The sequence below is a fragment of the Delphinus delphis genome, chromosome 19 (assembly GCF_949987515.2).
Source record: "Delphinus delphis chromosome 19, mDelDel1.2, whole genome shotgun sequence".
NCBI lineage: Eukaryota > Metazoa > Chordata > Mammalia > Artiodactyla > Delphinidae > Delphinus > Delphinus delphis.
This window is the reverse complement of record NC_082701.1, coordinates 13599318-13616859: the sequence shown is the minus strand read 5'-3', so window position 1 is coordinate 13616859 and position 17542 is coordinate 13599318. Positions and strand designations below refer to the sequence as shown.

Genomic DNA, 17542 nt, shown 5'->3' with positions numbered 1-17542 from the left:
CAAATTCCCAGGTTGTGTTTTGCAGAAATTGACAATCTAAAATTCATGTGGAAAATGTAACGGACTCAGAATAGATCAAGGAATCTTGAAAAAGAAGAACAAAGTTGGAGGTATGGAGAGCCAGGCGGAACCCTATGGTTGGTATAAAAACAGTTTAAGCTGAAGATACGTGAGATTCAACACATGCAAGAAAAAAGCCTTCTTGAAACTCCCCTTACCGGAATAAAAGCTGAAACTTCTTAGAATGACCATGGCCATAAATTCCCTCTTCAGAGTGGCTTCTCTTCCCAAAAGAGAGACCAAGAGTAAACCTACCATAAATCCTTCTGCAGGGTGTTTTATGACCCTGAAGAAGATACAAAGATCACGCATCCTTGTACAGACAAACACTGTCACAAACTTTCTCGTTGTTTTCCAAAATACCCGTTTGTATTCCTGGAGAAACCTATCTGTTCTTCCCATAGAAGCCAATTCTACCCTCTCTGTTTCCCCTATTAAGTTAGGTTTATAAGCCTTTAACTTTCACCATTTATCACGTTAGTTACTTTTTTGGTTGGCTGTCTTCTGTAACTTTAATTTACAAGCCCTAGCCACTAATCCTGAGAAGGCGGAGGAAAATTTTCTGCTCCCTCACAGTTTTGGCGAAAACAAAGGGAAGGCTGGGACACACCACTCACTCCAGAGGCTGTGACAGGATCTCAGGATGTCTGAAAGAACTAAGAAAAGGTAAAAATTCTGACCAAGTCAGCCTCCCAGATATCTGCTCTGAACGGGTCAACTTAGGGCAGTAACAGTCTCTCCTTGTCTCCTTTCCAAATTTAGACTGGTAGGAGGAAACACTTGGAGGGACTACTTCTCTGGGTGTTGTAATCTTGCATGACTCTCAGTTTTGGGGTCCCTTCCCTCCAGGCACAGCACTGCTTTCCCTTTTGCTCTATTTGGTGTCCTGGGAGCTTGGCTTGGATCCAGTATGTTCTCTCTATGGCTTTCCTCCTGCGGGGAACACCGCTTGTGTACCCTGCATCCGTAGACAGCCAATTGTCACATTTGGGGCCTCAGAATTTGTAGCTGGCTGACCAGAAATGTGGGCTGCATCCCACTTGAGGCTGATGTCCTACCTATGGAGGCTGCCAGTTCTTAGGGGTTCATCTAGTCTATTTCTTTTGGCTGTCTTTGGGAGTGACTCACTAGATCATGGGGGATGCCTTTTTTACCCTCTTTAGTGACAACTTTTTGTCCATGGTTAAGCAATAAAATGGCTTACTGGATTTGTGTCATGTTTGGAATATACATTTGGAGACTCCCTGGGAGGAAAAAGAGAGTTCAATACTGCCAGGAGAATTTACTGGTTGCTTTGGCCAAATACCTGATAAGACGATATTTGCAAGGATTTTTTTAAAAGGTTCTCACCCTAAAACAAATATCCTGTTGAAACTTCCCAGATGATCAAATTAAAAGAAAGACAAAGGAAGATCATGGTGAGCCTAAGAACACTTCTTTAACAAAACAAAAGAACAGGGCTTCCCTGGTGGTGCAGTGGTTGAGAGTCCACCTGCCGATGCAGGGGACACGGGTTCGTGCCCCGGTCCGGGAAGATCCCACATGCCGTGGAGCGGCTGGGCCCGTGAGCGATGGCCGCTGAGCCTGCGCGTCCAGAGCCTGTGCTCCGCAACGGGAAAGGCCACAGCAGTGAGAGGCCCGCGTACCGCAAAAAAAAAAAAAAAAAGTTGTTGAATGGGCACGTCAGCCTCTTGATGTTATCATTGAGTGGGATATGCAATTCTTTGAAGAATTAAAAGCAGCCATCCTTGCTTTACTAATCTCATCGATACAGAAACAGAACTGTGGTTCTAGGAGGAATTCAAAGCCCACCCACCCATCTCACCGATATCAAAGCCTCTACTTCCTTCTCATGTCAGGTCATTAGAAAATGAACTGTCCTACACTCAAGAAAGAAGAAAAACTTAAATAGTAATTGCCCTACACCTCTGATAATAAGAAATATGCCCCCAGAATTCCTTCTTTAAAATGCTTACATCCCTCCTCAGGCCCTTCTACCAGCAAGAGCTGTGTTCTCCAGGTCCTGCGAACCATGTCTTTATTATTTCTTTTTTTAAATTAAATTTACCTTTTTATACAGCAGGTTCTTATTAGTCAACAATTTTATACATATCAGTGTATACATGTCAATCCCAATCACCCAATTCATCACACCCCCACACCCACCCCCTGCCACTTTCCCCTCTTGGCGTCCATACGTTTGTTCTTTACATCTGTGTCTCAATTTCTGCCCTGCAAACCGGTTCATCTGTACCATTTTTGTAGGTTCCACGTGTATGCGTTAATATACGATATTTGTTTTTCTCTTTCTGACTTCACTCTGTATGACAGGCTCTAGATCCATCCACGTCTCAACAAATGACCCAATTTCATTCCTTTTTATGGCCGAGTAATATTCCATTGTATATATGTACCATATCTTCTTTATCCATTCATCTGTCGATGGGCATTTAGGTTGCTTCCATGACCTGGCTATTGTAAATAGTGCTGCAATGAACACTGGGGTGCACGTGTCTTTTTGAATTATAGTTTTCTCTGGGTATATGCCCAGTAGTGGGATTGCTGGATCAAAAGGTAATTCTATTTTTAGTTTTTTAAGGAAACTCCATACTGTTCTCCATAGTGGCTGTATCAATTTACATTCCCACCAACGGTTTAAGAGGGTTCCCTTTTCTCCACACCCTCTCCAGCATTTGTTGTTTGTAGATTTTCTGATGATGCCCATTCTAACTGGTGTGAGGTGATACCTCATTGTAGTTTTTTTTTTTTTTGATTGTAGTTTTGATTTGCATTTCTCTAATTATTAGTGATGTTGAGCAGCTTTCTCAAGTGCTTCTTGGCCATCTGTATGTCTTCTTTGGAGAAATGTCTATTTAGGTCTTCTGCCCATTTTTGGATTGGGTTGTTTGTTTTTTTAATATTGAGCTGCATGAGCTGTTTATATATTTTGGAGATTAATCCTTTGTCTGTTGATTCATTTGCAAATATTTTCTCCTATTCTGAGGGTTGTCTTTTCATCTTGTTTATGGTTTCCTTTGCTGTGCAAAAGCTCTGAAGTTTCATTAGATCCCATTTGTTTATTTTTGGTTTTATTTCCCTTACTCTAGGAGATGGATCAATAAAGATCTTGCTGTGATTTATGTCAAAGAGTGTTCTTCCTATTTTTTCCTCAAAGAGTTTTATAGTGTCCAGTCTTACATTTAGGTCTCCAATCCATTTTATTTTTGTGTATGGTGTTAGGGAGTGTTCTAATTTCATTCTTTTACATGTAGCTGTCCAGTTTTCCCAGCACCACTTATTGAAGAGACTGTCTTTTCTCCATTGTATATCCTTGCTTCCTCTGTCATAGATCAGTTGACCATAGGTATGTGGGTTTATCTCTGGGCTTTCTATCTTGTTCTATTGATCTTCTGTTTTTGTGCCAGTACCATATTGTCTTGATTACTGTAGCTTTGTAGTATAGTCTGAAGTCAGGGAGTCTGATTCCTCCAGCTCCGTTTTTTTCCCTCAAGACTGCTTTGGCTATTTGAGGTCTTTTGTGTCTCCATACAAATTTTAAGATTTTTTTGTTCTAATTCCGTAAAAAATACCATTGGTAATTTGATAGGGATTGCACTGAATCTGTAGATTGCTTTGGGTAGTATAGTCATTTTCACACTATTGATTCTTCCAATCCAAGAACATGGTATATCTCTCTATCTGTTGGTATCATCTTTAATTTCTTTCATCAGTGTCTTATAGTTTTCTGCATACAGGTCTTTTGTCTCCCTAGGTAGGTTTATTCCTAGGTATTTTATTCTTTTTGCTGCAATGGTAAATGGGAGTGTTTTCTTAATTTCTCTTTCAGATTTTTCATCATTAGTGTCTAGGAATGCAAGAGATTTCTGTGCATTGATTTTGTATCCTGCAACTTTACCAAATTCATTGATTAGCTCTAGTAGTTTTCTGGTGGCATCTTTAGGATTATCTATGTATAGTATCATGTCATTTGCAAACAGTGACAGTTTTACTTCTTCTTTTCCAATTTGTATTCCTTTTATTTCTTTTTCTTCTCTAATTGCCGTGGTTAGGACTTCCAAAACTATGTTGAATAACAGTGGTGAGAGTGGACATCCTTGACTTGTTCCTGATCTTAGAGGAAATGCTTTCAGTTTTTCACCATTGAGAATGATGTTTGCTGTGGGTTTGTCGTATATGGCCTTTATTATGTTGAGGTAGGAGAACCATGTCTTTAAATGCAAACATCCAAGGATATAAGTGTAACTTGAGGGTGCCTTTCTTTTAATTGTGCTTCTTGCTTCCTGTCATAAAGTATGAGCCATTTATTTCTTCACCTGAAGTGCAATTAACACTCCCTCCCCCCCCCCCAAAAAGTGCAATGCTTTCTTCCTTTGCATGCCTAACCATTGGAAAGTAACCTAGTTCACTAAAAGCACTATCTGAGACTGAAAAGGAAAAGGCTAACTGTAGACAAACTGGATATTTTATCCACTCAGATTGGCTTTAAAAAACACCAAGATGGACACATGGTATTTCCAGAAGTTCCTTTGTTACAGACTTTGGTCCACAGCCTCCATAAGGTTACATATCAGGGCAAATCCAAATCTTAAAAGTCTTCTCCACAAATATTAGTAAAAAGCTTTAGTTCTCACTAAGCAAGTAATCTTTCTTGTTTCATCTGCCAGAAACACAATTCAGAGCCTATTATTTTATATAAACTGATGATTATATTACTCAGTTTTACTGACTCACGGCTAAAATTTTGCAAGAAAAAAGGATACTATATCTATTTGCATTTGTCTGTATGATTATGGACGACTTTTATCACAGCAGGGGGTGCTCCTCAACCAAGAACCTAGGAGGGTAAAGGGAAAATTATTTTTCCTCCCATACACGTTTTCGAATACTATTCAGAAATAGGAGGAAATAAACTATCAATCCATGCAAAAAACGTGGATGAATCTTACATGTATATTGCTAAGTGAAAGAATTCAGTCTAAGGAGGCTACACACTGTATGACTCCATTTATATAACATTCTGGAACAGGTAAAACAGAGAAGGTAAACAGGTTATGGGGTGGGGGGTTGAAATATTACATATGATACTTTAGTGATGGACACCTGCCACTATGCATTAGTCTTTTCTAATGGATTTTTACAACCTAACAAGTAAATCATAATATATTTAAATTTAGCTTTTTTATGATATGGGAGTGTCACAGGATGGAATAGAGAATATGACAAAGAATCTAACTGATTTAGAAATGTATGAAAAAAAAAACTCACTGTCGGTGGTGGGGCAAAAGGTACTGACCTAAGTAACTATGGAAAAGAACGGAATCCATGGAACAAAGGCAAAATGTAGCATACACAAATACTGGACTCTGTAAGTTCTTTCCCATGGGGGTATTAGCTAATAGTGAAACTACTATATCTGTAATCTGGAATGGAACAAGAAATGAATTCAATGAATGACAAAAAGCCAGGTTTCTTATCATTGGAGTGGGAAGTTACAGATAAACAAAGGCAGAAGTTTATAACATCCATGTAATAATGGATAGATTAGATTTCCTCAATTTTAAATACTTTTCTGCATCAAAAGGTGCTATCCAGAAAGTGAAAACACAGCTCACAGAATAGAAGAAAGTATTTCACATGATATATCTGATAAGAGTCTGTTCTTCAGAATATATCAAGAACTTTTAGAAATCATCAACAAAAAGACAACTCAAGTTTTAAAATGGAAAAGAACTTGAACAGACTCGTCTCCAGACAAGAAATACAAATGGTCAACAAGCACATAAAAGATGTCAAACATCAATAGTCATGGTGGAAATGCAAATTAATACCATAATGTGATCACCCTTCACAAACACTAGAATGGTTATAATCAAGAAAACTGAAAGTATCAAATGTTAGCAACAATGTAGAGAAATCAGAACCCTCAAATATTGCTTGTGGAAATGGAAAATACTGCAGCATATGTGTACACTAGTTTGGCATTTCCTCAAAAAGATAAAAAAAATACAATTACCATAAGCTTCAACAAACCCACTCCTAGATATAGACCCTGAAGAATTGAAAACAGGTGTTCAAACAAAAACCTGTACATTAATATTCATAGCAGCACCGTTCACAATAGCCAGAAGATAGAAATGACTGAAACGTCTATCAAAGGGTGAATGGATAAACAAAATGGGTAGATCCATAAACTACCCTATTATTCTGCCATATAAAGGAAAAAGTAAAATGGTGCTGCCACTATGGAAAATAATATGGCATGTCCTCAAACACTTAAACAGTTAGTGTATGATCTGTCAATTCCACTTCAGGGTATATACTCAAAATATTTGAAAGGAGGAAGTGGAACAGATATTTGTACAACCATACACATAGCAGCATTATTCACAATAGCCAAAAGGTGGAAGCAACCCAAGTATCCATCAATGGATGAACATATAAACAAAGTGTAGTATATACACAACGGGACATGATTCAGCCTTTAAAACTAAGGTAATTCTCACACACGGTACATGTGGATGAACCTTGAAGTCATGCTAAGTGAAATAAATTGGTTACAGAAGGACAAGTATTGTACAATTCTACTCATATAAGGTATCCAGAGATGTCAAATTCAGTGACAAAAAGAATGTGGTTGTCGGGGGCTGAGGGCAGTTAGTTAATGGATACTTGGGGGAAATGAAAAAGTTCTAGAGATGGATGGTGAGAATATTTTTACAATATGAAGGTAGTTAATGCCACAGACCTATACACTTAAAATGTTTACATGGTAAATGTCATGTTATGAATTTTAATCACAATGAAAAAACTGAAGTACTGATACATGTTACAACACAAATGGACATTGAAAACATCCTTAGTTTAAAAAGCCATACGGAAAAGGCCATCCAGATCATACTCATCTTGTGTGCTTTAAATCCATCAAGGTTGCAAAAATAAGTAAAAAACTCAGTAACAGTTCCAGAAAAAGAAAACTGGATCACAATGGAAAAAGATGTTTTCAAACAGTTGGGACAGCTGGTACAAGTTGAAGTGGGCCTGTGGATTAAATTATAATGTCTTCTCATGCTCTATGTCAACAGCAGAGCCTAACAGGAGGAAGAAAGACTTCCTCTTCTTTTCTAGCAAGAGCTTAGCCAATGAGAGACCATCACAACTCAGCCAAAGAAAAGCCATGACTCTTTGTTTACTATGGTCCCCTCAACTTCCTTTCCCTCCGCTATAAGATTTCCCCTCTCCATTTTGCTTGGGACCTTCATGTGGCTCACCATGGTTGCAGACCCTTGAAGTGGTTGTAATTCTTTGCTGATTGTGAATAAACCCATTTTTGCTGGACAAATAACTGACAGGTCAACAGTGGTCATGTGCAAGCTCTGGAGTGCCACCCTGCTCCAGGGGCAGCAGGCACGAGGGTTTGCCCCCTGCCCATATTAGTGTTCAGAGCAGCCAACTCCGGATGGACTTGACTCCCAACAGGAAGGTATCATGCCTGTTCCAGGCAGAAGGTAGATGTCTGGGCAGTAACTGTTCAAGGGGAAGTGGAACAGGGTACCTGAGGTCTCCTAGGGCTGCCATTCCCTGGGGAAGAGCCAACTCTCCATCTGTTGTGGGTCTGAGGTCACAGGTCCTTAGCTGTGAGCAGTGTTGTCACTTCAGTCTGATCTCTGCACAAACTTTGCCCATTTGATTTTTTAAGAGTTCCATTCTGGTAGCTCCTCCCCAACTGTTTGTAGGCTAATTGGGCAGTAAAGGCACAAGTGAATCCAAAAGGTCCTGTGCCGTCTGCTTCTAAAGTGCAGTCGCAGGTATTTGTCAACAGAGCTGAAGACTGACAGAAGGCCCCCAAAGGGAGGAGGAGATCCTTGTCAGCATTTTTGTCCCCCCTTGCTCCCCAGGCACACCCAGCAAGGCAGCATTCACAGTCCTGTTGAGTAACTCTGGAAGGGCGTGAAGTGTAACGATCATGCTTAGTAAGCCCTGGAACCTCCTCTTGTTCCCGTGCGCCTTTCCCTGGGTGATCTGAGCAAGGCGGCAAATCTCTGCTGCAACCCAGCAATCACATTACAATTTGGCAGCTCTCCAAATTCTGCTTAAATTTTAAAAGCTAGCACAGCTGGGTTTAGTTTTACCTCTCTGCATGTGGGAGACAAGAAAAGTATTTATCTTTTGAAACTCAGATTCTTTTAAAAAATTTTATTTATTTATTTATTTTTTGGCTGTATTGGGTCTTCGTTGCTGCATGCAGGCTTTCTCTAGTTGCGGTGAGTAGGGGCTACTCTTCGTTGCGAAATACGGGCTTCTCATTGCGGTGGATTCTCTTGTTGCAGAGCACAGGCTCTAGGCATGAGGGCTTCAGTAGTTGTGTGTCACAGACTCTAGAGCGCAGGCTCAGTAGTTGAGGCGCATGGGCTTAGTTGCTCTGTGGCATGTGGATCTTCCCAGACCAGGGCTCAAACCCATGTCCCCTGCATTGGCAGGTGGATTCTTAACCACTGCGCCACCAGGGAAGCCCCAAAACCTCAGATGTTAATTTAAATTGTATTACTAGGGTTTTGAGCTGGCAAGTAAGATGACCAGCAGAACGACAGTGGGTCGGGAGGGTGAGGGTTTTGTTCATGGGATGTATCCATCACCTTGAAGTCCAGACATCTCACAGGACTCCTTTGCAAGACATGACCTAAACAAGACATTATTATCAGACTGAAGAGAATCGGACTCCCTGCAGCTACAGGGAGAAGAGAGAATCTTTTCTCCTCTTGCTGAGATTTCTTTCAGCAGCAAGGCCAAGTGCTGGAACGCTTCAGTCTACCTAAAGTAAAAGCTCCCAAATTTATAATACAGAAGGGAAAAGGCTAGAATTACCAAGAAATGAAATATATTGTAGACATATTAATGACTTGCATTTGTATCTGCTAATATCTCTGGCCCCTCCCCCCCCCCCCCACAGTTGAGGTTTGGGGAATTTAAGGGATGTGGGCGGGGGTAGATGAAGCTGAACACTCCCTGGGCCTTAGTCTTCCATCTGTAGCCTGAAGGGGGAGGGAGTGGCCAGGCTGCTCTCCTGGGTGCTGCTACTCCCCCACTCATGTACACACACACACACACACACACACACACACACACACCCCAGTCTGAGCTAGCTCAGGACTCTGAGACCTTCTCCCTCCTCTCTGAGCCCCCACTGCTGCCCTGCCACACAGTGACGGTTTAGAAGGTGGACAAGGGGTGGGGAAGAAGAAACCAGATGTTGTTGTTATAAGCCCTAGTTTTGGAAGGTAGGGGGGGAAAATGCTAAGAAATTCTTCTGAAATTCAAAGCCCAGGGACTCAGACTCACTATAAACAACTAAGATTTAATTATTAGATTACAGAATGCTTCCCCTACCCAATAGCTTATCACCACATCAACAGGCTCCAGTATACGAACAATGGATTACAACGGGGAGAGTGCCAGGACTCAGACTCTATGTAAGAAAAGTTTCTAGAGAAACCTAAAGACAACAAGAGGCAAAAATAAGGACACCAGAGGACACTGAAGCCTCCAACACTTACGGCTACAGCAAACATTAAACACAGCCCAACTCCTAGTAAATGAAACCTCACACTGAAGACCCATTTACCTCAGTTCCTATTACCCAACACAACATGTCCAGCTTTCAACAAAAAAATCACAAGGCACGCCAAAGGCAAGAGCACACTGTGGAGAGACCAAGCCAGCATCAGAACCAGACTAAGATAGGGTACAGATACTGGCATTTTCAGACAGAGAATTTAAAGTAAGTATGATTAATACATTAACAGCACTAGTGGAAAAATGAGACAATGTGCAAGAACAGACGGGTAATGTTAGCAGAGATGGAGCCTCTGGAAAATATCAAAAAGAAATGCTAGGAAAAAAATACAGTGACAGAAATGAAGAAATCTTTCAATGAGCTCATCAGTACACTCAACTTGGCCAAGGAAAGAATCAATGTCAATAGGTCAATAGAAATCTCCAGGCTGAGATGCAAAAAGAAATAAAGAAGGAAAAAACCCAGAACATCCAAGAACTGTGGGCCAAAATTAAAGACGAAATACATATGTACTGAAACACAAAGACAAAATCTTGAAAACAGCAAGAGAAGTATGACCTGTCAGATACAAAGAAACCCCATTAAGACTAACATCTGACTTCTCATCACAAACAACGGAAGCCATAAGAGGGATGACAGATTCAAAGAACAAATCGTTTTTATGGGGAAATTTCTAGCTTTGTACCTGTGCAGCACTAGAACATACCTAATCCTTGTGTCGTTAAAAGTTCAGTCTCCATCACGCTGGTCTAGAGCTGATATGGCACCCCATGGGACAACATAGTATTGTGGTTATTGGTACCACCTTTCCCCCTTACAGCTGTGACTTTGAGTTTTTTCTTATTTTCTGGCACCTAGGGATGACTCTTTGGTTCTTTAGAACTTGGCTCTGTGTGTATGTACTGCTTAGCATTTATAGGAATATTTAATTGAAAAAGAATAAAAAGGAGATTTTTTTTTTTTTTTTTGCAGTACGCGGGCCTCTCACTGCTGTGGCCCCTCCCGTTGCAGAGCACAGGCTCTGGACGTGCAGGCTCAGCGGCCATGGCTCACGGGCCCAGCCGCTCTGCGGCACATGGGATCTTCCCAGACCGGGGCACGAACCCGTGTCCCCTGCATCGGCAGGCAGACTCTCAACCACTGCGCCACCAGGGAAGCCCTAAAAAGGAGATTTTTATATATATAAAAAAAGAAATACATATGTACTTGGAATACCAGGAGAAGAATGGGAAAACTGAGCAGAACAAATATTTGAAGTAATAATGACTGAGAACTTTCCAAAATGAATGACAAATACCAACTCTTATATACAAGAAACTCAGAGAATACCAAGCAGGATAAAACACAAACAAACTACTCCTAGGCATATATTCAACCTTTAAAAAAAAAAAAAAGACAAAGAGAAAATCTTGAAAGAAGCCAGAGAAATACAATACACCTATAGAGGAACAAGGATAAGAATCACAATGGACCTCACATCAGAAAACCTGCAAGCAAGCAAGAAGTGGAATGAAATATTCAAAGTGCTGAAAGAAAAACCCTCACCGGCTTAGAATTCTACATACAGTGAAATTATCCTTCAAAGGTAATGGAGAAATACTTTCTCAGACAAACAAAAACCAATGGAATTAATTGCTAGCAGACCCGTCCTTAAAAATGTTAAAAGAAGTTCTTCAGGCAGAAGAAAATTTATTTATTCAGAAACTTAGATCTATATTAAGACATGAAGGGCTTCGCTGGTGGCGCAGTGGTTGAGAGTCCGCCTGCCAATGCAGGGGACACAGGTTTGTGCCCTGGTCCGGGAAGGTCCCACATGCCGTGGAGCGGCTGGGCCCGTGAGCCATGGCCACTGAGCCTGCCCATCCGGAGCCTGTGCTCCGCAACGGGAGAGGCCACAGCAGTGAGAGGCCCGCGTACCGCAAAAAAAAAAAAAGACATGAAGAGCGTCAGTGAGGAAATTTTAGGAAGGTAAAATAAACATATTTTCTTATTCTTAAATCTCAAAGATAATTGTTTATTTAAAGCAATAATAATGATAATGACAACATATTGGGTGATTGGGTGATAGCATATGCACAAGTGAAGCAAATGACAGCAATGCCACAAAGGATGGGAATACTTCTGATATAAGGTACCTGCATTACATGTGAGGCAGTGTCATTTTATTTAAAGGCGCACTTAGTTTAAAATACATATTGCAAGCTCTAAGGCAACCAATAAAATGTTTTTAAAAGACATATAATTAATGTACTACAAGAGATACAATGGAATCATAAAATGCTCAATTATGTATTTTTTATAATTAATAGCAAAATATCCTGCCACAGGACAGCCACTGTGAAAAGAGTCTACACTTCAAATGTGAGGTTTGGAGGTACTCTTACCTTCAGGTGCCTTCTGACCCCCACACCCCACCGCATGCAGCATCCGATGGTCCTTGTGCTTTGGGATGTCATAGCCTACTTTTGATGAAAATTGTGGAGGGAGAAGGCAGAAAAGATGGAAGAAAGGAAACAAAAACACAAAGAATAGAAAACAGTAACAAACATTATGTTAAAAGTAAAGAGATGGAGAAAGATATGTCATGCTAACACTAATCAAAAGTAAGCTGATGTAACTTTTATTAATTTCAGACAGAGCAGACTTCAGAACAGGGAGGATACTACGGGATAAGAAGGGGCATTAAAGTATGAAAAAAGGGCCAATTCTCCAAGAACACATAACAATCTAAATCTCTATGCACCTAACAAAACAGCGTCAGTACGGGAAACTTAAATTTAAAATATTATGTAATGTTTTACTTTATCCCAGGAATACAATATTCCTAGAAATTCTAATTGTAAGCAAGAGTGGGTGGCATGGGTAAGAGACATATGACCAAAAAGTAAGAGTGGCTCATGAAAGGATGAAGTAGTCCACAAAACTGTAGTATCGTTAGGATGACTCTAAAGTGTGAAGCTGCTGATGTCTGATCAGGATTGAACTGTTACCAAATGCTTTTCCACATTTATCACATTTAAAGTGTTTCTCTCCAGTATGACGTCTCTGATGTTGAATAAGATGAGTGCTCTGGCTAAAAGCTTTACCACATTCACAACATTCATAAGGTTTCTCTCCAGTATGAATTCGATGATGTTTAGTAAGGGATGAGTTTTCAGGGAAGCCCTTCCCACATTCACTGCATGTATAGGGTTTTTCTCCAGTGTGAATCCTTTGGTGTTGTGTAAAGGTTGAGTGGGCACTGAATGCTTTTCCACATTCATTACAGTTATAAGGCTTTTCCCCAGTATGAGTCCTCTGGTGTTGGGTAAGGTGTGTACTTCATCTAAATGCCTTCCCACAATCATTACACTTATAGGGTTTCACTCCAGTGTGAATTCTCTGATGTTGTGTAAGAGTTGAGATATCAGTGAAGGACTTCCAACAGTTAATACATTCATAGGGTTTCTCTCCACTGTGAATTCTTTGATGTTGAATAAAGGATGAGTAGTCACTGAAGGCTTTCCCACATTCATTACATTTATAAGGTTTCTCCCCAGTATGAATTCTCAGATGTTGAACAAGTGATGAATTTACAGTGAATGCTTTTCCACAAACTTTACATTTATAGGGTTTTTCTCCAGTATGAGTTCTCTGATGTTCAGTAAGAGATGAACTTTGGATAAATGCTTTTCCACAGTCATCACACTTATAAGGTTTCTCACCAGTATGAATTCTCTCATGACGAAAAAAGTTTGAACGGTCACTGAAATTTTTTCCACAGTCACTACAATTATAAGTTTTCTTTTTAGAAGCTCTTTGACTTTTAATTGGAGATAAGTTCCATTTGACACTTTCCCCAAATGGATCAAATATATGTAGTTTCTTTTCTGAATGAGTAACATTCCGTGGGATAAGTTTAGATCTTAGATCAAAACCTCTCTCAAACTCATTAAAAGTATGCCCATTTTCCTCACAAGATATTTCTTCATGGCCAACTATTATTTGCTGAAAACCAGTGGTTTGGGCAACAGATTTTTTTGAAATTTTGTCTACAGAGTGCTCCTTTTGCTTTTCTACCTTGGCCTCATATTCACAGGTTTCTTCAAATAAATACTCTTTGAACACATCCCCTCTGAGCCTTTCCATGATGACAGTGATGGAACTGCTCACTCAAAAGTATATTCTAATGGTCTTCTCTTTGGTATCTGCTCTGCTCTTCAAATCTGAGGGGAATAAAACATTTATAAAAACATATATTCTGTGTTGGGATTACAGGAACTGAACTCAGGAGGAAATAAATAACCTTACTAAAAATAAAATGCATATTTACAGTCTCGTAATCTGGGAAAATAATAAGTCAATGGAGTAGAGTTAAGTAAAGGCAGAAGTGGTAGGAAAGAAGTTGGCCCAATAGGCAATGTCACAAAGAGTCTGAAAGCTGAAAAAAATGTTTTAAAGATGTAAAAGTTTAACCTTCTCATTTAAAGATAAACAAGTTTAGAACTAGAGAGGTTATGTGATTATAACCTAAAGATACAGAAGTTATTAATGAGATGGTCAGAAATAGAACTTAGGCTTTGTCCACTATACTACCACAGTAATCTGGAGACTAAACAGAGCTTAAATGAGAGAATGGACAGGTACCTAGTCAAAAGACAAATAATGAAGGGGATGTATAGCAGTATTAGAAAATGTGCGACAGGGATTTCCCTGGTGGTCCAGCAGTTAAGACTCCACACTCCCAATGCAGGGCGCCTGGGTTCAATCTCTTGTTGGGGAACTAGATACTGCATGCCTCAACTAAGAGCCCGCATGCCACAACTTAAAAAAAAAAAAAATCCCGCGTGCTGCAATGAAGATCCCATCTGCCACAACTAAGACCCGGCACAGCCAAATAAATACATATTAAAAAAAAGAAAAAAAGGGGTTTCCCTGGTGGCGCAGTGGTTAAGAATCTGCGTGCCAATGCAGGGGACACAGATTCAGGCCCTGGTCCGGGAAGATCCCACATGCCACGGAGCAGCTAGGCCCATGCACCACAATTGCTGAGCCTGCGTTCTGGAGCCCGCGAGCCACAACCACTGAGCCCGCATGCCACAACTACTGACTCCCACGCCCCTAGAGCCCGTGCTCTGCAACAAGAGAAGCCGCTGCAATGAGAAGCCCATGCACCGCAACGAAGAGTGGCCCCCACTCGCCGCAACTAGAGAAAACCCGCAAGCCCACAGGCAGCAATGAAGACCCAACACAGTCAAGGATAAATAAATAAAATAAATTTAAAAAGAAAAAAAGAAAGTGTGACAAGAAGAAATGGCAGAGCTACAGCACATGGAGAGAAGCCACTGAGGAATGTAAAAACAGCAACTGATAAAGCAATGTACAAAGGAATAACAGCATTTATCCGTACACGAATTCATACCGGTGAGAAACCTTATATGTGTGATGACTGTGGAAAAGCATTTATCCAGAGTTCATCTCTTACTGAACATCAGAGAACTCATACTGGAGAAAAACCCTATAAATGTAAAGTTTGTGGAAAAGCATTCACTGTAAATTCATCTCTTGTTCAACATCTGAGAATTCATACTGGGGAGAAACCTTATAAATGTAAGGTTTCTCACTGTGGTAAAAAAAAAACAAAAAACATATTTCCATGTCAAAAAAAAAAAAAAGAGAGAAGGTCCAACTCTGAACAGAATAGCAGAATTTAAGGCATTAAGGAGAGCTCCTTGGACAACATTTTAGAGATTCCACTCCTCCTAAACATTCACCCCTAAAGTGCACAGATTTATCCCTCATCTGAATAAGTGCCTCTGGAGACCTCAGCATCTCACAGGATCTCCACAATTCTTTCCTGGGCTGAGACACATTTTAGAAACTGAGAATTCTGCTCGTGGGGAAAGAAAATATGCAACAAAATCAAAACTGTCATCACCTAAATATTTTGAAAATTTTAAAGCACTAGCACTATCAGTTTTTAAAAGCATATAATCTGAGTCTCCCAAAAGTCTGTGTCGAAGGACAAAGACTTACTGTCCTCCAGTCAACACAAACAACAAGACACAAAACTAGAGAAGACACACACAGAGCCTTAGAGGGAGGTGTTATCAGACTGGTTGAAAACAGAAGGGCAGTATGATAAGGTGATCTAAGATCACAGTCAACGTTTGGGTAGAATCACTAACTAGAGGCAACAGCATTTTCACCAATCATAAACATAAGAGATGTTGTGGTACAAAGAGAGGTAAGGCACTAGAGAACTGTTCCTTTTTCTTTTTCACAAATACAAACCTCTGAGAATCCCAAATGAATGGTCACTTAAACTGTGGAAGCCAATACTTTGCTTTCTTAATTAAATCAAGGTTTGCATACTCAAATAATTTTCAGCAAGTGTTAAGAATAGAAAATCTTGGAAAGGTGTAGATTATAGTATATGGATAAATGCAAGTCCTCCACAAGTCCTCCCAAAAAACAATTGTTTCAAGTCAAATTTCGGGTCTTCAAGCAAACATTTTAGCAAAGGCTCACCGTCTAGGGGTCGCAGGCTGCAGTCCGGAGATTAAAATTTTGGCCCACTGCACCAAATGTGCTGTCACAGCAAGGAAACTCTGGCTCGGTTTAGTTTCCCTTTAAGCAGTTCTCTTCTTGACATTTCTTTCTCCTTCCACCTCCGCTCTTCCTCGGCACAGGGAATGCCCTGGGCCTCCGCGGCCTCTAGGGAACCCGGGGTCCCGCTCCCCGCCAGGCCCCAGCGCCGAGCGCCCGCTGCTCCCGGCAGGAGACGAGGTGGGGCAGCAGGGCCCCAGTCCGCACGGACCTCACGTGAAACCAAGCGGCTCCGCCTGCGGGTCCGAAAGCGCCTGACGACGACGAACTGCGACTCCCAGAAGGCCTCGGGCCGCGCCGCTTCCGCTTTCGTTCTCAAGGACTTACTTTTTCCCAGAAGTCCCCGAGAAATCTCTGCCTCTGGGTATCCCTCCCCCGGCGCGGAGCGGAGTGGGCGAGCGGGAGGTGTCTCAGCTAATCAGAGCCGCACGCTGGAATTCCATGGTAACCACCGACGCTTGCTCCCTTCTGCGGTGCTCTTGATGGAGGCTGAAGCTTGCTTCCGAGGTTAGGGGCGCTGGCCGGCGCTTAGATTCTGGGGACTGGTGTGCGCAGGACAGAGGGCTCCCCGCGCCGGACCGTACAGGCCCTGGGAAGGAAAGACAGTGTAAAATGTCACAGACATTAGAGGACGCTGTGGTTCTTTGGATACTGTTTCTAACAAATTGTAAAAAGATATATTTGAGATTCGGGGGAAAATGGAACGAGGAACTAGGTATTAGAAAACATTAAGGAATTATTCTGAGTGAACGTCACATTTGGCATTTCTCAGCAGACACTTCAAAACCATCCAGATGTCAGCTATGTTTGTTTTTAATCTGCCAAGAGCTCAGGCAGCCTGGAATGCAGGGTGAAAACGTGCAGCGGAGCAGACCCACCAAGTACTGCAGCCCCTGAGAACAATCAAGTCTCCGTCTCAGAGCCACTGCAGCAGTGACAATGGGGAGACCTATCCTGCTGTTTATCTTCTCATTTCCTCTCTCTGGCCAAGCCTGCAAAGAGCATGACAGAACCCTACTGTAACTGCAAATGTTTGTTTTCTGGTTTCAAATGCGACAGCCTGTCCATTATGCAAAAGTTGGAAAATGCACTAAAGTATATATAGAAAAAAATACCAGGAGGGAATACTATTTTGGGCTGCAGGGATCATAGGCTTTAAAAATTTTTTTTATCTTACATGTTTTTCCATATTTCCCAAAATTTCTACCATGAATTAGAATTACTGCTTTATCATAAAAAGTTTTAAAAATACATATTTTGCGATTTATAGGAAGGTTACATGGCAAGCATCACATACTCTCA

At 41.0% G+C, this 17542-nt stretch overlaps 1 protein-coding gene and 1 long non-coding RNA gene across 2 annotated transcripts in view; both read right to left on the bottom strand.

The window, feature by feature from the left end:
• LOC138413903 (zinc finger protein 135-like) overlaps positions 1-13816 on the bottom strand; it is a 29972-nt gene extending 16156 nt beyond the window's left edge. The window contains 1 exon segment of the mRNA XM_069540122.1: positions 12037-13816. Coding sequence (XP_069396223.1) covers positions 12587-13780 — 1194 coding nt within the window. The 5' untranslated portion in view covers positions 13781-13816 and the 3' untranslated portion in view covers positions 12037-12586.
• LOC132415067 (uncharacterized) overlaps positions 1-16471 on the bottom strand; it is a 41238-nt gene extending 24767 nt beyond the window's left edge. Inside the window, exon 1 of the long non-coding RNA XR_011246281.1 lies at positions 16163-16471. This is a non-coding gene — a long non-coding RNA (uncharacterized lncRNA). The remainder of the gene's footprint in view (positions 1-16162) is intronic.
• Positions 16472-17542: the final 1071 nt, after the last annotated feature.